This window comes from Haematobia irritans, chromosome 3 (assembly GCF_050003625.1).
Source record: "Haematobia irritans isolate KBUSLIRL chromosome 3, ASM5000362v1, whole genome shotgun sequence".
Lineage (NCBI taxonomy): Eukaryota > Metazoa > Arthropoda > Insecta > Diptera > Muscidae > Haematobia > Haematobia irritans.
The window spans coordinates 154,313,499-154,335,261 of record NC_134399.1 but is presented as its reverse complement, the minus strand read 5'-3'; the positions used below and the strand labels follow the sequence as shown (position 1 = coordinate 154,335,261).

General features: G+C 33.3%; 1 protein-coding gene and 1 long non-coding RNA gene across 2 annotated transcripts in view; both read left to right on the top strand.

The window, feature by feature from the left end:
* The window catches only part of LOC142228077 (uncharacterized), a 170,696-nt gene that overhangs the window by 95,005 nt on the left and 53,928 nt on the right, over positions 1-21,763 (top strand). The gene's annotated exons all lie outside the window — the stretch shown is intronic.
* Positions 18,529-19,814, top strand: LOC142230607 (uncharacterized). The gene is made up of 2 exons (XM_075301246.1): positions 18,529-18,855; positions 18,925-19,814. The coding sequence occupies exons 1-2, from the start codon at positions 18,558-18,560 to the stop codon at positions 19,698-19,700; spliced, it is 1,074 nt and encodes a 357-aa protein (XP_075157361.1). The 5' UTR covers positions 18,529-18,557; the 3' UTR covers positions 19,701-19,814.

Below are 21,763 nucleotides of genomic sequence, written 5' to 3'. Positions count from 1 at the left end.
ACAAGCCACACGATTTACTAAACCGATTCAGCAATGGATAATGGATAACAAATTATCGTTCTTTTGTTTCTCTAACCTTAATTTAATTTTGTTATATTAAATTAAGTTCTTACATTTAAAACCACACTTACATAAACTACTATTTAGTCACAACTGTAAAAGAGACTAGTTGTAGTATTATAATAGGCATGTAATATAATATTTGTGCTTTAATACAAAAATAAAACAATTCATTGAAATTTGCTAATGAAATCAATTATTTATTTTTCGTGTGTAGTGGAAGAGAAAGACATACAAACATGCGTTTGTATGCAGAAATATAAAACTTTGGATAAACTTTGGATAAACTTTGGATAATTTAATCAAATTAATTTTGCTTTTTAAAAAAAACCCAGCTTTAATCATTTGTCCGTATGGAATTACATTTTTTTTTTTGCATATGTCTTCCCTCTAACCTTCCCTCAAAGAGTATCTTGAGAAACAGCTGAACAAAGTAGATTGAGATTTTAATAAGAAAAGGAACTGCGTACACAGAAAATTCAAATTGATTGTGATAATCGAATTTATTGCTAACCTCATTTTGGCAGTTGTAGCAACTATCTGTTGGCAGTTGTGTCACCCGTCTAATTCGGTCAACTCAATCGAATGATGGGAGATGCAACTAACCCCACTTCTGGTGTTGGTTGGTTCAGTCCCCGAAATAGGTTATGGGGGTGTTATTCGATTGTACCCCCCATATATGCATATATTTAATTAAATTGAACATTGTTGATTTTATTATACCCTTCACCACTACTGTGGTACAGTGTATAATAAGTTTGTGCATTTGTATGTAACGCCAAGAAGGAAAAGTCTGAGACCCATCGTTTAGTATACCGATCGTCTTAGAATTAAATTCTGAGTCGATTTAGCGATGTCCGTCTGTCTGTCTGTCTGTCTGTATGTCTATCTGTCTGTCTGTCTGTCTACCTGTCTGTCTGTCTGTCTGTCTGTCTGTCTGTCTGTCTGTCTGTCTGTTGATGTATTTTTGTGTGCAAAGTACAGCTCGTAGTTTTAGTCCGATTGTCCTAAGATTTGGTATAGGGTCCTGTTTCGGCTCAAAGACGATCCCTATTGATTTTTGAAAACATCGGTTCAGATTTAGATATAGCTGCAATATATATTTTTCACCGGTCTGGTCATAATTGGCGTGTATATCAACCGATCTTCCTCAAATTCCGTACATCCGAATATTTTATGAGTCTCGAAAAACTAAAAATATCAGCCAAATCGGTTCAGATTTAGATATAGCACCCATATATAGTTTTCCCCCGATTTACACTCATTTGCCCACAGAGGCCAAGTTTTTGCTCCGATTAATTGAAATTTTGCACAGGGAGTATAATTAGCATTGTAGCTATGCGTGCCAAATTTGGTTGAAGTCGGTTCAGATTTAGATATATCTCCCATATATAGGTTTCGCCCGATTTACACTCATATGACCACAGAGGCCAAGTTTTTGCTCCGATTTAGTTGAAATTTTGCACAGGGAGTAGAATTAGCATTGTAGCTATGCGTGCCAAATTTGGTTGACATCGGTTCAGATTTAGATTTAGCTCCCATATATAGCTTTCGCCCGATTTACACTCATATGACCACAGAGGCCAATTTTTAACTCCGATTTAGTTGAAATTTTGCACAGGGAGTAGAATTAGCATTGTAGCTATGCGTGCCAAATTTGGTTGACATCGGTTCAGATTTAGATTCAGCTCCCATATATATGTTTTTCTGATTTCGACCAACATTTTCCTTGTAAAATCGCCACTGCTTAGTCTAAAAGTTGTAAAAATGACTCTAATTTTCCTAAACTTCTAATACATATATATCGAGCGATAAATCATAAATAAACTTTTGCGAAGTTTCCTTAAAATTGCTTCAGATTTAAATGTTTCCCATATTTTTATACCCACCACCATAGAATGGTGACGGGGGTATAATAAGTTTGTCATTCCGTTTGTAACACATCGAAATATCGATTTCCGACTATATAAAGTATATATTCTTGATCAGGGGAAATTCTAAGACGATATAACGATGTCCGTCTGTCCGTCTGTCTGTCTGTCTGTTGTAATCACGCTACAGTCTTCAATAATGAAGCAATCGTGCTGAAATTTTGCACAAACTCGTCTTTTGTCTGCAGGCAGGTCAAGTTCGAAGATGGGCTATATCGGTCCAGGTTTTGATATAGTCCCCATATAAACCGACCTCCCGATTTGGGGTCTTGGGCTTACAGAAATCGAAGTTTGTATCCAATTTGCCCGAAATTTGAAATCTAGAGGTATTTTATGACCATAAATAGGTGTGCCAAAAATGGTGAGTATCGGTCCATGTTTTGGTATAGCCCCCATATAGACCGATCTCCCGATTTTACTTCTTGGGCTTATAGAAACCGCAGTTTTTATTCAATTTACCTGAAATTGGAAATCTAGAGGTATTGTAGGACCACAAATACGTGTGCCAATAATTGTGAGTATCGGTCCATGTTTTGGTATGGTCCCCATATAAAACGACCTCCCGATTTGGGGTCTTGGGCTTCTAGAATCCATAGTTTTTACCCAATGTGCCTGAAAATGGAAATCTGTAGGTATTTTCGGACCATAAAGAGGTGTGCCAAAAATGGTGAGCATCGGTCCATGTTTTGGTATGGTCCCCATATAAAACGACGTCCCGATTTGGGGTCTTGGGCTCATAGTAACCGTAGTTTTTATCCAATTTGTCTGAAATTGGAAATCTAGGGGTATTTTAGGACCATAAAGAGGTGTGCCGAAAATGGTGAGTATTGGTCCATATTTTGGTAAAGCCCCCATATAAACCGATCTCCCGATTTTACTTCTTGGGCTTCTAGAATCCGAAGTTTTTATCCTATTTGCCTGAAATTGTAAATCTAGAGGTATTTTCGGGTCATAAAGAGGTGTGCCGAAAACGGTGAGTATCGGTCCATATTTTAGTATAGCCCCCATAAGAACGATCTCCCGATTTAAATCCTTGGGTTTCTAGAAACCGTAGTCTTTATCTGATTTGCCTGAAATTGTAAATATTCTGGTATTTTAGGCTCACAAAAACGTGTATCGGATTAAGTTTTTATCGGTCCGACTTCACTTCTTGAGGGTGTAGAAAGAGCACTGATCATGAAAATTGCTTGAAACTCAATGTAAAATTTCCAGATTTTACTTCTACAGATTTAAGATTTCAAATCAGGACGTCATTTTATAATTTTCTTGCACACTTACAAGAGATGTTAATGATTCCTCTAAAACTCAAACAAAAATGGTAGGTGAAATCTTTAAATTTATCTTCGGGAAGTGTCCTCAAGTCCTCAAGCCCTACTGAAATTTCAAAGGAAACCCTAATATTTGGTTCATGGTGGTGGGTATTTAAGATTCGGCCCGGCCGAACTTAGTGCTGTATATACTTGTGTTTTTACTAAAATTATGTTCCACCCTATTGCATTAGCCATCTTAAATTTTGAGTCTATAGATTTTGTAGAAGTCTATCAAATTCTGTCCAAATCGAGTGATATTTAAATGTATGTATTTGGGACAAACCTTTATATATAGCCCCCAACACATTTGACGGATGTGATATGGTATCGAAAATGTAGATCTACAAAGTGGTGCAGGGTATAATATAGTCGGCCCCGCCCGACTTTAGACTTTCCTTACTTGTTTTTATTTAAATACATTTAGAGCAAAATACAGATGCCCACAAAATTATTTTAGACTGCATTGTCGGTCCAAGAGATTGAAATTTGCGAACGAAAATCTTTAATTTTTCAACATTACCCTTGATTCAAGAACCCCCTCAATGAAAAATTTTTTGAACAGTTCAACGAATGATGTGGCTGTAATAAACATCTTCTTCAAAATAAAATCCGAACCAACTGACAAGATTAGCGCACATAACCCATCGTAGTATGTTTTATGGTTGGAAACTTAACTTGATTTCCTCAGGCTGCATTTTTGATGATTTCAGAGATACATGATATTCGAAATTTTATTTTGTGTGCTTAAGCATAAACACTTCAGCTACAACCATCGTTTTTTATTCAGTTTCTGTCCATTGCGAGCTCTTGACGAGAATATCTGGTATGCGGCCCATGGAGGTGGGCACGCTTTACATCTCGGCTGCATTTTCCACCATAAGTAGTCGGTTGGAATTAAAATGCATGTACACATATTAATAGATTTGATAATACAATATATCGTTACCTTAATATACAAAGGCCCTCACTCATGAAAAACGAAGTTTACAGGAGGAGGAAAAAACTTAATAAAATAAGAAACACACCAGATACAAAAACATTTAAAATGCAGTTTTTATTATTAACATCGGACAAATTCAAAATTATAATATTTTTGTTTTTAATATTTACATTTTTAATTAATTTGTATGACTTAGGGCTTTTTGGGTTTGAATTTTTGAAAAGAAAAAGGAATTGGGGCTTTTTCTTGTACAACTTAAAAGAAAACAAAATATCAGTTCATATTTAAGTAAAGCAAATGTTCGAATTGATAAAACAGTTTATATTTTAAGAGAATATAAACTTAGGTTTTATAAGGTAATTGTTCGTAAAAGTAAATCTTACAGACCGATATCCCTTCTCTCGCCAGTAGCCAAGACACTCCTCCCCAGCCTTGTGGAGAATTTTCCAGCTGCCCACCATCAACATGGATTCCGTAAGGTACACAGTACGACGACAGCCTTACATGTCATTTCGACACATATCAATAGGGTACTTAATCAGCCCAAGCCGTGTCATAGGACGGTCCCCGTGGCGCTTGACCTATCGAAAGCATTCGATACGGTCAACCATGCCACATTATTCGAGGACAACGAGAACACGTCACTACCGGCAGGAACGAAGCGTTGGGTTCTGAATTATATGTGTGGACGCCAGTCGTACGTGGAATTCAGGGCAAGAAGTCAAAACCCCGTAGAGTTAAACAGTGAGTTCCCCAGGGCGGGGTGATATCTCCGGCACTATTTATCCTCTACCTGTCCTCGATTCCACCCCCTCCTGACGGCGTCGAGATTGTGTCTACGCAGTACACCACTGAATCACCTTTATGCGGAGACCACAATAAATGTTGTCCAATCAGTACCTCTTGGGTTGCCATCGAAGTTGTCATCCGAATCACCATCTTGTGGATAGACAACCTCTACTCAGGAATATAAGGGTTGATCTTCACCCTCTAGAGCCAGAGATCAAGCGTTACAAAAGAGAGCCTCTAGATCAGGCAGCATATCAGACAGGTCTGAACAGGATTCATGAGGATATTGTAGCTGAAGCGGTGAGAAGCTACAAGGTTAATCCAGTTCTCGGAGTCCGACCGCCGCCCATAACACCGGAGGAGAGAGACCTCCCACGGCAGACCAAGGTAGTTTTGGCCCAACTAAGATCAGGCAAGTGCAGCCGCCTCAATTCATACTTATCAGTGATTGATACACCCAGAAAAAAGTGCCTTCGAAACTAAAGGAAAAAATTTTCATCAATATAGTTTATCCATTTTATTTCCATTAAGGTAAATTTTTGTGAAAAATAATAAAATTTACTCGTTTCAGTAAAAAAATCCTAAACTGTAACCAGTTAGGAATAGTTCATTAACTAGAATAAGGCATGGAATTTTACTCATACTATTTTCTTCGCTGGGTATAAGAATTTACTACTGAAAAAGAAAATTTTATTCACCGATAACAAAGCATTCGTAAAAATAAACAAAAACCGAACTAAAACCAAGTTTCCTCAAAATTAGTAAAATTTCTTATAAAATGATAATTGCGACTTCCTTTATAATAGAAAGTTTTTCATACATACGAACAACACTTGGCATAAAAAAATATTTTAGTTCATTCGTACTAAGAAGTATGCAATCCTTTCAAAACTTAAGGAAACACACTTGTTAGAATATAGGAAATTTTCCTAAATTTCTATTGTCTACCTGTAATCGATACCTGTCATCGTAATCAATGTGTTTGCGCGTGGGTGTAATCGATATATTTGCGCGTCGGTTGTTTTTTTAGTTGGAATCGCGTTGTTTTGGTATACGGAGAGATTGTTAAAAAATAATATGGTAAAATAATATAATAAATAACAAATAAAATATATAAAATATTTTTTATTTTAAATTAGTGAGAAAAATTTTCGTTTTTTTAAATAAATCTATCAATGTTCGTGATAGTGTATAAAGAAAGAAAACACCAGCAGAATAACAACCCTTTCATTTGTCTTCATTTTGGAATCTTCAATTATCAGGTAATATTCAGTGACGCTAACCTTTTGCAACAAAAATGGTTTATGATTTTTTATATTTGTAGGTATTGAAATTGTAAAAGGAGGACAAAATCGTTAGGCAGCAACTTATTAAAAGTGAAAAGTACAAGAAGAAGAAAAAGTGCGTTTTACAGTTGATAATATCACACGGAAATTGGAAATAGTGGAATAATAAACTAATATTTCAAAGAGATTCGATGCTGTTGATTCTTAATAAATATATTCCATATATTAATAAAACATGTCTTTTATTGAAGATAAAATTGCTTATAGAAATAAATAAAATTGTATTTAAAAACGAAGGTAAGCAGTTCTAATTATGAAGTAAAAGTTTTACCACAAATGTGTAAGATTTGTCGAAATGAATGAAAAAATTTCAATAAAATCATTCCATATATGAATTCAAATTAGTTAAATTTTTTCATTCTGTAGTATAGTGGTATGTAAATATAGGAAAATGTTAACTAATATATGGAATGCATTATTCCTAATTTCTACGAAAATCACATCGTTCAAACAAATAAAAATGTCTTTGGCGCTATACGAAGTTCAACTTTCTTCACAATGAGTTCATTTTAACTTAAAGAAGGGGTCACTTTTTTCTGGGTGTAGCAGCGTAGCTATCCAATTTTCCTGAAATTTGAAATCTAGAAGTATTTTATGATCATAAAGAGGTGTGCAAAAAATGGTGAGTATCGGTCCATGTTTTGGTATAGCCCCATATAGACCGATCTCCCGATTTTATTTCTTGGGCTTATAGAAACCGCAGTTTTTATTCAATTTACCTGAAATTGGAAATCTAGAGGTATTGTAGGACCACAAATACGTGTGCCAAAAATTGTGAGTATCGGTCCATGTTTTGGTATGGTCCCCATATAAAACGACCTCCCGATTTGAGGTCTTGGGCTTCTAGAATCCATAGTTTTTACCCAATGTGCCTGAAAATGGAAATCTGTAGGTATTTTCGGACCATAAAGAGGTGTGCCAAAAATGGTGAGCATCGGTCCATGTTTTGGTATGGTCCCCATATAAAACGACGTCCCGATTTGGGGTCTTGGGCTCATAGTAACCGTAGTTTTTATCCAATTTGTCTGAAATTGGAAATCTAGGGGTATTTTAGGACCATAAAGAGGTGTGCCGAAAATGGTGAGTATCGGTCCATATTTTGGTAAAGCCCCCATATAGACCGATCTCCCGATTTTACTTCTTGGGCTTCTAGAATCCGAAGTTTTTATCCTATTTGTCTGAAATTGAAAATCTACAGGTATTTTCGGGTCATAAAGAGGTGTGCCGAAAACGGTGAGTATCGATCCATATTTAAGTACAGTCCCCATAAGAACGATCTCCCGATTTAACTCCTTGGGTTTCTAGAAACCGTAGTTTTTATGTGATTTGCCTGAAATTGTAAATATTCTGGTATTTTAGGCTCACAAAAACGTGTATCGGATTAAATTTTTATCGGTCCATTTGGTAATGCCTCCATATAGACCGACTTCACTTCTTCACTTTGGTTCTTATAAATCCAGAATCTGATATAGTCCTCATAGGTGAAATCTTTAAATTTATCTTCGGGAAGTGTCTTCAAGTCCTCAAGCCCTCCTGAAATTTCAAAGGAACCCTAATATTTGGTTCATGGTGGTGGGTATTTAAGATTCGGCCCGGTCGAACTTACTGCTGTATATACTTGTTTTTATACATATTGTGTGGATATGAGTTAGGGCTTTACATTATTAACTTATAACTTCGCTATTTTTCAACGCATCTCCGTAAATTTTTTATGGAAGGTGTATCTGATTGTGCTCTGCCAGAATCGATAAAAAAAACACGATTTCAAAAAATTATGAGTTGGGGCCTTTCTATATTAAGGTAACGATATAATGAATTTAACAATGATGACATTGACAATTGAAAAATTATTCCAATCGAATTCGGTTGTGGTGAGTGATAATTACTAAGTTACAGTTGAGAAATTTCTTTACGGTAGGTCGTATCTATCAATGTCAGCAAATATTTAGCAAAGAAGAGACATTTAGTTGCCACAACTATTTATCTTGCAACGTACAATGAAAATGTATTGGAATTTTCGCCAAATGGTTGACAAAAAAAATAGTCACCAATACCGGAACTATATTGAGACAACTTATATTTCGTTCTATATGCCGAATATTCGTTACTGCAAACGTTGTTCAACCAATCTCTTCTCTGTGTGCAGTGTGACCATATCTAAAAAATTGCAGCTAGATCAGCACTAACATAATAAATATCCGAAATGCCTTTTAATCCATTTTTTCGCAATAACAAAAGTTGATTCACCCAAAGTGCCTTATGAAGTTAGCTCACGATGACATTTTATCGATGCTTCGTGGACCGATATGTGGCCGCTGTCACGATTATTGTAACCATTGCAGTGCTATGGTAGCCCTTCCTCCCTATCTTCTTCTACACAAATGCCCCTTGCCAGATGATTAATACAACTAGATTTAATATATAGTATACTATGATCATATTAACACAATAAATTAGAAAGATTAAACCAAAAAAAATTAATTTAGAAAATATAATAAATTAAAGATTTATTAATTTAAAATATATATATACATTCAAAAGTAATGTATTCTTATCCCTTCTTTTGTGTATATCCCACTAAAGTGTCTATAAAATGAATCATGTGAATGTCTGTCATTTCAGCAATTTCAAATCGTACAAGAGCGCGGTAGCACTTAAAACAAACATTCGTCACATTTTTGCCTGAAGAAATTTCATTTCGAGGCATTCGACATTAACTTATTAGAAATTTCATTTTAAAAAGCTAATTTCACTGTCACTGTGAAAATGAAAGTGCTAAAGAAATCTTAAATAAGTGTTTTAAATTCTATTACTAACAGAAAAACAAAGGAATGGAAAAAGCTTTTGGTTTTTTTTTTTTGCATCAGTAATTTATGAGGGAACAAAAGGAAGTTAAGCCATCTAAAGCCTTCTATAATATTCACAAACTAGTCATGATATTTTAGGTTTCAACAAAATTTTGATGGCATTAATTAATTACAATATGTGGCGCCAACATCGCTAAATTAAATTAAAGCACATACTAGGGGCAGAAGATCCAGATAAGAAATAAAGAATAAGGACTTCAAGTCGAGCAGAGCCGATCAAATGTGATTCGACGTTGTTTAAGAGCATAATAATAGGACTTGATTTGTTTAGTGCCGGAAAACCAAGATGTGAGGGATCAAAGAAAACAAAAAACAAGTATATACGGACGTAAGTTCGGCCAGGCCGAAGCTTATGTACCCTCCATCATGGATTGCGTACACGCAAAAAAATAATTCTTTCCTCCCAAACGAAATTTTAGACAAGCAAAGTTCGTTTCTCATTTGCTTTTCGCTGTAAGGAAGTGTATTTGGAAGAAAAGTTTATACTTTTTGTGATAAACGTTTATTCTTTTCCAGGATGTAAAAACAATTTCATAAAGACAAGCTCAAAAAAAACATTGTTTTCTTGCTAATTGCATTTTCCCTCACATCTTTCTCACATCCACGAGGTTTTTTAGTTCTTAACACCTTTTTCTTGTAATACAAACAATGTAGAAGAAATTATACGATTTTATAAATTTTTAAAATTTTTTTACCTTTCGCCTGGACGGAGAATGGAACCGCGGACCATGCACTTTGTAAGCCAACACACTAACCACTGAGCTATGTACCTGTTATGGTCATCAATAGATAAATATCCATATAAGTTATATTTATATAGCATAGCTTGCGGCGCCCACGAACCGAATAAACAAAGTTTATTTAACAGAAACAAACATTTAGTTTGGGACCGTGGAGCAGTGGTTGCTACGTCCGACTTGCATGCCAAGGGTCGTGGGTTCGATCCCTTCTTCGGCCAAAGTTTTTTTTGTTTGTTTTTTTTTTTACATATATTCCAGATATGTTCGGAAGATTCCGAAAAAATGTTCAACATTACATTGTAGTATATTAAATTTTGAACTGTAAAATGTGTCTTATTAAAGACCTAAAGTCAGAAAAGAACAGTGTTTGATATAAACGAAATGGACTGTGTTGTTGTTTCAAAAATAACTTTTTTTATTGAAAAAATAAAAATTTTGTAACAAACGAATTTTTTTGGTGATAAAAGTTTAAAATTTTCGAAGCAGTTCCAAAAACTCTAACAAAAGAAAAACGTTTTCGGTACACGCTTTCCAAACGTTTTTTTTTCTTTGCGTGTAGAAACTTCTTCTAAACATTGCGATCCACAATCGAATTACTTAAGTTGCGGTAACGCTTGCCGATGGCAAGGCATCTTAAAACCTCCTAACACCATCTTCTAAATTGTATGACAAAATTTTCTATAGAAAGAAAATTTTGACAAAAATTTCTACAGAAAGAAAATTTTAACAAAATTTTCTATAGAAATAATCTTTTGACAAAATTTTCTATAGAAATAAAATCTTGGTAGAATATTTTTGGCTCGAGTGGCAACCATGATTATGAACCGAATAAAATTTGAACAAAATTTTCTATAGAAATAAAATTTTGACAAAATTTTCTATAGAAATAAAATTTTGACAATGATGAAAATTTTATTATGAACCGAATAATATTTTAACAATAAAATAATACCATATACTAACACCACGTTCCTAATTTGAACCGGATCGGATGAATTTTGCTCCTACAAGAGGCTCCGGAGGTAAAATCTGGAGAACGTTTTATATGGGGGCTATATATAATTATGGACCGATGTGGACCAATTTTTGCATGGTTGTTAGAGACCATATACCAACATCATGTACCAAATTTCAGCCGGATCGGATGAAATATGCTTCTATTAGAGGCTCCGCAACCCAAATCTGGGGATCGGTTTATATGGGCGCTATATATAATTATGGACCGAAATGGACCAATTTTTGCACGGTTGTTAGAGACCATATAACAACATCATGTACCAAATTTCAGCCGGATCGGATGAAATATGCTTCTCTTAGAGGCTCCACAAGCCAAATCTGGGGGTCGGTTTATATGGGGGCTATATATAATTAAGGATCGATATGGACCAATTTTTGCATGGTTGTTAGAGACCATATACCAACATCATGTACCAAATTTCAGCCGGATCGGGTGAAATTTGCTTCACTTTTAGGCTCCGCAAGCCAAATCTGGGGATCGGTTTATATGGGGGCTATATATAAGTATGGACCGATGTGGACCAATTTGTGCACGATTGGTAGAGACCATATACCAACACCACATACCGAATTTTAGCCGGATCGGATGAAATATGCTTCTGTTAGAGGCTCCACAAGCCAAATCTGAGGGTCCCTTTATATGGGGGCTATACGTAAAAGTGGACCGATATGGCCCATTTTAAGTACCATCTGACCTACATCGATAGCAACTACTTGTGTCAAGTTTCAAGTCGATAGCTTGTTTCGTTCGGAAGTTAGCGAGATTTCAACAGACGGACGGACGGACGGACATGCTTAGATCGACTCAGAATTTCACCACGACCCAGAATATATATACTTTATGGGGTCTTAGAGCAATATTTCGATGTGTTACAAACGGAATGACAAAGTTAATATACCCCCTATCCTATGGTGAAGGGTATAAAAATATATATTTTTATTATTTTAATTCATTTAAAGGCTTTAAATTGGTTGATGGTAAATTAGTACTGAATGGCGTTTGCGTACATTTCTGCTAATTTTACTAAAGAGAAAAAAAATCCTTTTTTACTTTCTTGAAAATTTACATTTTACTGGATTTTTTGTTTTTTATAATAAAAAGACCTCACAAATGTAAGCGACGTTTTTTAGCGACTTTTTGTGCGACCATTTTTTTGGAATATGCGACTTTTTCAAAATTTACAACGGTAACACTGAATGATACTAGTTCTGCAACCAATTTAACAATGAAATTTATATCTCATATAAATATTCTAAGTTAGATTTTTATTGTAGAAACTTAATATTGATCGAGTGTGAGTGAAAGGTTGTTAGATTGGTTGTACAACTAATCTGATAACTATTCTGATAACCTCAATTTGATTTTATAATGGATAATTGTGTGCCGCCGAGTAGACAATTTTATATTCCAAGCCGTCGCCGCAGGAGGCAAAAATTTAAGGTCAGCCGCCGCCGACAAAAATGGGTCGGCCTAATTCTCTGCTCGCCATTCTCTGCTCGGTGGCTCCACTCTCCGTACAGTCCAATTTTTGTGGGCGGCGGCAGACACTAAATTTTTGCTTCCGGCGACGACTTGACGGCTAAGCTGATATGAAATGAAACCTTTTGCATTTCAAATTAAACCTTTTTCAAATAAAATGAATCCTTTTTCAAATCAAACGAAACTTTTTTCAAATCAAACGAAACCTTTTTAATTTCAAATGAAACTTTTTTCAAATCAAATGAGTCTCTAAAATCATATGAATTCTTACAAATGAATGAATTTAAATTAACCCACAAAATTTTTTTCGAATAAATTTCTTTAAACGTTTTTGGTAAAAATTTCGTTCACGGATTATGCGTTACTTTCTTATGTGTATACTTAACAATTTCTTATCGAAGTTTTATTTTAGAAATGTACGCCTTCTTAAATACGCATTTCTCTAATATAAAGTTTTTTTCCATGTTCAAAAGTCGATAAACTTTTCAATGAAGTCGTTTTGTCCTTATAATTAAGTAATTTGACTTGAAAATGGGTATCATAACTTGAAAAAAAAAATTTTGGACTAAAGTCAATTTAATTTTAATAATTCAGAAAAATTCTTTAAAATTAATGAAATTGTCTTTGAAATTGTTTAATTTTTGCATCTTGACTATAAAGCAAACATCGTTAAAAAATAGGACATGTTTTTCAACACTTTATTTTAAAGGCGTTTTTACTTGAAACGTAGCATAATTTCTACTGGAAGTCTTGTTTTAACGTACTTTTTATAGCATATGAAAAAAGCTGAAAAAGCGAAAAATTAAAATTTGATTTATAGAGTCAAATACACAAAACCCACATTTAAAAGAGAATTGTGTCTTAAAATTATCCTTACTTGAATTCTCCGCTTCATTGGCTCGGAATCAATACCAAAATTTTCAAAATTTTTCAGTGTATAGTGCCCTTTCGTTAGTTTTTATGAAGATCCTTTTAATTACCTTTGTTTGAATATTCTGACTTAGTCGTCCTACGTTCCGATTTGTTTTGACGAACAAAAAAAAATGTGCCCGTAATGCAAAAATTATCAAAAAAACTCATGCTCTTTTTTTTCAAAAGTTTTTTCTCTTGGTTCCAAATGAATTTTCTCTCCGACTACTCATTTTAATATTTTTACTTAAGCATATACAATTTTTGGCGAAGTCTTATATCACAACATATATATGTTTAGTCCAAATTTGTAAATTTATACACCCTCACAAAAAATCGCTTCTGTAACATATACTCCCAAACATATTTTGCTTCAAGCATATACATTTTTGGGTATTGCCCAAACATTTATATGTTTGATCTCTACCAATATATAATATGTTTGAAAGCATATTGGTCTAAACAATATATGTTTGGGTAGTCTAAGTTCCAAACATTTTGTATTTTTGCATCCAAATTCAATAATGTTGTCTTCCAAAAAACAATATGTTATTATGTGAACATATAATATGTTTGGAAGCATTTTGCACCCAAAAATGTTATATGCTTAAAAAAAATTCTCCCAAACAATATTGTGCTCAAAATTTTATTTATTTATTTATATATTTACAATCATAATGAATTATGAAAATAAACAAGTAATATAGGTGCTAACAACATAGGTTTTCGACCTGAATGCTCAAATTTTGTTTCTGCTCAAATTTTTGTTTTGTTTGTATATTCCCCGACATCTTTCTCACTTCCACGAGATTTTTTAGTTCTTATCACCTTTTTCTGTAATACAAACATTGTAGAAGAAATTATTCAATTTTATGATTTTTATACCCTCCATCATAGGATGGGGGTATATTAACTTTGTCATTTCGTTTGTAACACATCGAAATATTGCTCTAAGACCCCATAAAGTATATATATTCTGGGTCGTGGTGAAATTCTGAGTCGATCTAAGCATGTCCGTCCGTCCGTCTGTTGAAATCACGCTAACTTCCGAACGAAACAAGCTATCGACTTGAAACTTGGCACAAGTAGTTGTTATCGCTGTAGGTCGGATGGTATTGAAAATGGGCCATATCGGTCCACTTTTACGTATAGCCCCCATATAAAGGGACCCTCAGATTTGGCTTGTGGAGCCTCTAACAGAAGCATATTTCATCTGATCCGGCAGAAATTTGGTACATGGTGTTGGTATATGGTCTCTAACAACCATGCAAAAATTGGTCCACATCGGTTCATAATTATATATAGCGCCCATATAAACCGATCCCCAGATTTGGGTTGCGGAGCCTCAAAGAGAAGCAAATTGCATCCGATCCGGCAGAAATTTGGTACATGGTATTGGTATATGGTCTCTAACAACCGTGCAAAAATTGGTCCACATCGGTTCATAATTATATATAGCCCCCATATAAACCGATCCCCAGATTTGGCTTGCGAAGTCTCCAAGAGAAGCAAATTTCATCCAATCCGGTTGTAATTTGGAACATGGTGTTAGCATATGATCTTTAACAACCGTGCCAGAATTGGTCCATATCGGTCCATAATTATATATAGCCCCCATATAAAACGTTCTCCAGATTTGACCTCCGGAGCCTCTTAGAGGAGCAAAATTCATCCGATCCGGTTCAAATTAGGAACGTGGTGTTAGTATATGGTCGCTAACAACCATACCAAAATTGGTCCAATCACACAAAAATTGGTCCATATCGGTTCATAATAAAATTTTCGTCATTGTCAAAATTTTATTTCTATAGAAAATTTTGTCAAAAGTTTATTTCTATAGAAATTTTGTTAAAATTTTTATTTCTATAGAAAATTTTGTGAAAATTTTATTTCTATAGAAAATTTTGTTTCTGTAGAAAATTTTGTCAAAATTTTATGTCTACTTTGTCAAACTGAACTATATACGTATTGGATCGATCTTTTTTGATTTAATATATACCACGTATGGACTAACATATAATTTAGAAGATGGTGTTACGAGGTTTTAAGATACCTTGCCATCGGCAAGCGTTACCGCAGCTTAAGTAATTCGATTCTGGATGGCAGTGTTTAGAAGAAGTTTCTACGCAATCCATGATGGAGGGTACATAAGCTTCGGCCGGGCCGAACTTACGGCCGTATATACTTGTTTTATTTATTTTAATTTTACCTTTTGCCGGACGGGGATTCGAACAGCGGACCACACAGTTTGTAAGGATCAAAGAAGTATCTGATCAATTGCCCAAGGAAAAATAAAATGTTAATTTTGTAATAACAAGCAACAACCACCAACTTAATTCAATATCGCTCCCTGTTAAATAGCGCTCCAAGCTACTAAACACATATATGTTTATAGGCTATTTCTAAATTAATATATGTTTGCATCCAAGCATATTATATTTACAAACATTTTATGTCCCAAACATAATATGTTCTAACATATTAACATATGTGTCCCAATCATGTTATGCTAGTTTATGAACATTATATGCTTGCACTTAAAAATATTGTGTTTAAAAATTTGAGTTCCAAACATATAATTTTTACACCCAAACATATGAGAAACAGTCTTTTTCGTTCGTGCAGATCTTACCAGAGACTATGGAAATGTGGATTGGCCGACACTGAAACATATGTATAGTCAGACTTGTAAGATAGGTATTTGGTATTTTCTTTTCAATAGCTTAGTAATACCAATTCCTTAATCTTCATGTCCAATTAGCTCGTATTAAAATTGTGATAATATGTAACGTAATTGATTTGGACGAAGAACCAGCCTGTGTTTATATCAGGCTAACATAAATATAGAAAAATGAAAAAAGTTTCATTCGATTTGAAAAAGGATTCATTTGATTTGAAAATGTTTCATTTGATTTGAAAAAGGTGTCATTTGATTTGAAAATGCTATAAATAGAAATAGGACCTTGTTTGCGTTATAAACGCACGCAAATAATTGTAATAAATAAATTATTTCTTAAATCACATTGCAAATGATGCCATGCTAAAAACTGAGCTTTGCGTCAGTTTTTCAACTCGAAAACAAAGTCTCACAAATGAAAAAATATCGCTAGTTTCTCGCATTTTTTGATGTATGGGACTTCGCATCGGAAACAAAGAATGAAGCCGACCCATTTTTATCGGCGGCGGCTGATACTAAAATGTTGCCTCCTGTGGCGGCGGCTTCACGGCTAAGTCGATATAAATTTGTACACGCAAAAAAATAATTCTTTCCTCCCAAACGAAATTTTAGACAAACAAAGTTCGTTTCTCATTTGCTTTTCGCTGTAAGGAAGTGTATTTGGAAGAAAATTATATACTTTTTGTGATAAACGTTTATTCTTTTCCAGGATGTAAAAACAATTTCATAAAGACAAATTCAAAAAAAAAATTGTTTTCTTGCTAATTGCATTGTCCCTCACATCTTTCTCACAGCCACGAGTTTTTTTAGTTCTTAACACCTTTTCCTGTAATACCAACAATGTAGAAGAAATTATACGATTTTATAAATTTTTAAAATTTTTTTACCTTTCGCCTGGACGGAGAACCGAACCGCGGACCATGCACTTTGTAAGCCAACACACTAACCACTGAGCTATGTACCTGTTATGGTCATCAATAGATAAATATCCATATAAGTTATATTTATATAGCATAGCTTGCGGCGCCCACGAACCGAATAAACAAAGTTTATTTAACAGAAACAAACATTTAGTTTGGCACCGTGGAGCAGTGGTTGCTACGTCCGACTCTCATGCCAAGGGTCGTGGGTTCGATCCCTGCTGCGACCAAAGTTTTTTTTTTTACATACATTCCACATATGTTCGGAAGATTCCGAAAAAATGTTCAACATTACATTGTACTATATTAAATTTGGAACTGTAAAATGTGTCTTATTAAAGACCTAAAGTCAGAAAAGAACAGTGTTTGATATAAACGAAATGGACTCTGTTGTTGTTTCAAAAATAACTTTTTTATTGAAAAAATAAAAATTTTGTAACAAACGAATTTTTTTTGGTGATAAAAGTTTAAAATTTTCGAAGCAATTCAAAAACTCTAATAAAAGAAAAACGTTTTCGGTACACGTTTTCCAAACGTTTTTTTTCTTTGCGTATATATTCGGCGGAGGACATTTATCCAGTATAAAATCACATTGAGGGTACCTGAATGGTTATGAGATTAGTTGTGCAACCAATCGTACAATCAAATTTGCATATCATTCGAACTTTTGAACAAGATTTTTGCGAAATTATTTTAGAAATTTAATATTGAATAATTGTGGATCGAAACTTCAACATTTTGGCAGAAAATACAACAATTATTAATACATCTTTCCATTTTTAATAAAAATGCTTGAATAATTGGCGGCTAAGTTTAAGTCGAGATGAGTTGACATATTCGGCGGCGGCGTCGACAGCCAACAAAAGGTCGTCGGTGGCTAAAATCAGCGGCGCGACTCGGCGGCTTCATTCTCTAATCGAAAATTAAACATAGTACCGGTCTTTATTGTTCAACAAATCGTGTAGAACGAACAGTCCTCCAATTAAAACTGGTTTATATCTTGGAAAAAAAGAAGAAATCATAGCAAGTCACCCTGTACAAGGTTTCTACATCGATAATGGTTATTACGGCCATTAACCTGAAATAATTCTCTAATTTGATGAATTTATACTAATGATACAATAAACAATTTTAATAGTTGCCTAAAGTTATGTAAAGTAAATCGTGGGAAATGCAATCTTAACACTTATAGAAGATTATTAATTTAACATAATTTAGTCACCCTGTTACTAATAAATATCACTAATCATTTTTTAAAAGGCGCCTAAAGGTATGTAGAGAAAAATCTTTTGTATAGTCCGATTGCTATCAATTTAACCTAATTTAGTCACCCTGTCACTAATAACGATCACTATCATAATTTTGAAAAGGCGCCTAAAAATATGTAGAGAAAAATCCTTTCGTATTGTCCTATTACTATTAACATGATCTTATCGCTTAGAAAAGATCATGAACTTAATTTACTTTATCGTCAAAAATAAAAGTGAGATTTTTTGAATATAAATAAATAAATCTCCAACGTCCGATGAGGCTATTGTCAAACAATTCACATTTTGCATTTAGAAATCAAGATGAGCACAACAAATCAAGGGCTTTTAATAATTCTGGGTGCTTTTTATTTAAGCACTTTCATTTTCAACGACCTTGTCATGGTGGAGACTGCATCTATAGTTAGGCATGACAATACGAATATTGCATACAAACGCTATGAGAGAAGAAGACCAGCCAAACATCCCGATTACGATTATGTAGTTGAATATATGGAAATATTTCATACGAAAAATAGGCCACCGGCATTATGGAATGACATGACCGATGATGAAGTGGATAAATTTATATTTTGTGATTTTCATCCCGATCTCGATGAGTGTGAGTAGAGTAAAGATTTATTGAAAATAAAGTGATATTGTGCAAATTTATTGGAAATTAAAATTCTAGGTAAAGAGTATTGGGCCTCAATGAAACATCATGGTTCTTCAATGCCCCCTAAACCACCAGCATCTTCCACAAATCCCACAAAACCTTCTTTTTCGAACACAAGGCCCACCAAATCCAGCATGAATGGGAATAATCCTTCGATGGCTAAAACTACAACTACCATAGCTCCAACGATTAAATCACCTCAAACTACAACAACAACCATGTCACCTCCTACTACTAAGATTGTCGTTGCAGCAACTACCACTACCACGAAAGCTACAACTACAACTACAACTACCACTACCACTACTATGCAATCACCAATTACCACTACAATGAGTACTTCATCAAACACTATGGCACCAAGTACTACGGAACCATCTTTCTCTATGGAACCAACTACTTCATCAAATACAATGAATCCTACTACACCAACGACTACCTCGACATCACCCGAAAGTCCTCCTGCAACGACGCCTGTAGTTAATGATGGAATACCTCATATCAATGTTGAAGATGACTATGATGGAACAGAAAATGAAAATTATGACATAGAAGATGAAGAATACGTGGAAGAGACGAATGATGTTGAAGAAATTGAAGAACCAGAAAGAATTTCAATGTTGGAGAAGCCTGAAAAATTACAAGAACAGCCGAAAGAAATGGAAAGCAAGAAAAGTGAAGAAGAATTAAAAAACAATGAAATTCCGGAAATAGCTGAAGAGGTTGAAGAGGAGCAAAAGAAACCAAAAGAAGCTAACATATTTTCAAATCCCTTTGGATTATTTTTCTAAATATTTGAATATGCGTAGTTTGCTTCAAGCATACTAAAGGTTCTAAAATTCCCCCAAACATATTTTTTTGTACTGTACCAATGGATAGCAATATAAAAAATTTATCCAATACAACTTAGTTTACCTTTAAATATTTGTAGGGTGGCTGATATGCAGTGCAACCAACTTCAGCTTGTTATCATTTCTAAATCTATCGTCTGATACGTTGTTTACAAGCGTTATAATGTAATTGATTTAGATTTCGCTGGAAATGAGCATTAAAAAATCTTTTATTTCCAGTAACATTGCTCGTTACCGTGATACTGACAATGTTGCATCGCGATCAAAAAGTGGACAAAAATAAAACTTGTAACAAACCAGAAATGATGCAAAACGTGAAGGCCAGATTTGATTGCAATCTACGTCACACTTGTTCCTGAGATGAACAAAATATGAACGCAACATCCCAACAAACAAAATTCGAAGTACTTCTAACGGCACAACTTTAAAAACATTCAAAAATTGGTCCAACCATGCAAAAATTGGTCCACATCGGTCCATAATTATATATCGCCCCCATATAAGAGCATTGCATCCGATGCGGCTGCAATTTGGTACATGATGTTGGTATATGGTCTCTAATATCCATGCAAAAATTGGTCCACATCGGTCCATAATTATATATAGCCCCCATATAAACCGTTCTCCAGATTTGACCTCCGGAGCCTCTTGGAGGAGCAAAATTCATCCGATCCGGTTCAAATTTGGAACGTCGTGTTAGTATATGGCCGCTAACAACCATACCAAAATAGGTCCATATTGGTCTATAGTTATATATAGCCGATCTCCATTCACACAAAAATTGGTCCATATCGGTTCATAATCATGGTTGCACTCGAGCCAAAAATAATAATAATAATAATAATAATAATTCTATTTCTATAGAAAATTTTGTTAAAATTTTATTTGTATAGAAAATTTTGTCAAACTTTTATTTCTATAGAAAATTTTGTCAAAATTTTATTTCTATAGAAAATTTTGTCAAAATTTTATTTCTATAGAAAATTTTGTCAAAATTTTATTTCTATAGAAAATTTTGTCAAAATTATATTTCTATAGAAAATTTTGTCAAAATTGTATTTCAATAGAAAATTTTGTCAAAATTATATTTCTATAGAAAATTTTGTCAAAATTGTATTTCAATAGAAATTTTTTTACAATTTTATTTCTATAGAAATTTTGTCAAAATTTTATTTCTAAAGAAAATTTTGTCAAAATTTTATTACAGTAGAAAATTTTGTCAAAATTTTATTTCAATAGAAAATTTCGTTAAAATGTTATTTCTGTAGAAAATTTTGTCAAAATTTTATTTCTATAGAAAATTTTGTCAAAATTTTATTTCTATAGAAAATTTTGTTAAAATTTTATTTCTATAGAACATTTTGTTAAAATTTTATTTCTATAGAAAATTTTGTTAAAATTTTATTTCTATAGAAAATTTTGTTAAAATTTTATTTCTATAGGAAATTTTGTCAAAATTTTATTTCAATAGAAAATTTTGTCAAAATTTTATTTCTATAGAAAATTTTGTCAAAATTTTATTTCTATAGAAAATTTTGTCAAAATTTTATTTCTATAGAAAATTTTGTCAAAATTTTATTTCTATAGAAAATTTTGTCAAAATTTTATTTCTATAGAAAATTTTGTCAAAATTTTATTTCTAAAGAAAATTTTGTCAAAATTTTATTTCAATAGAAAATTTTGTTAAAATTTTATTTCTGTAGAAATTTTTGTTAAAATTTTATTTCTTTAGAAAATTTTGTCAAAATTTTATTTCTATAGAAAATTTTGTCAAAATTTTATTTCTATAGAAAATTTTGTAAAAATTTTATTTTATTTTATTTCTATAAAAAATTTTGTTAAAATTTTATTTCTATAGAAAATTTTGTCAAAATTTTATTTCTATAGAAAATTTTGTCAAAATTATATTTCTATAGAAAATTTTGTCAAAATTGTATTTCAATAGAAAATTTTGTCAAAATTATATTTCTATAGAAAATTTTGTCAAAGTTGTATTTCAATAG

Coding starts and splice junctions, on each gene's coding strand:
- LOC142230607 (XM_075301246.1), top strand. CDS start 18,558: ATGAGCACAACAAATCAAGGGCTTTTAATAATTCTGGGTGCTTTTTAT. Junction 18,856..18,924: donor TCATCCCGATCTCGATGAGT/GTGAGTAGAGTA, acceptor TTAAAATTCTAG/GTAAAGAGTATTGGGCCTCA.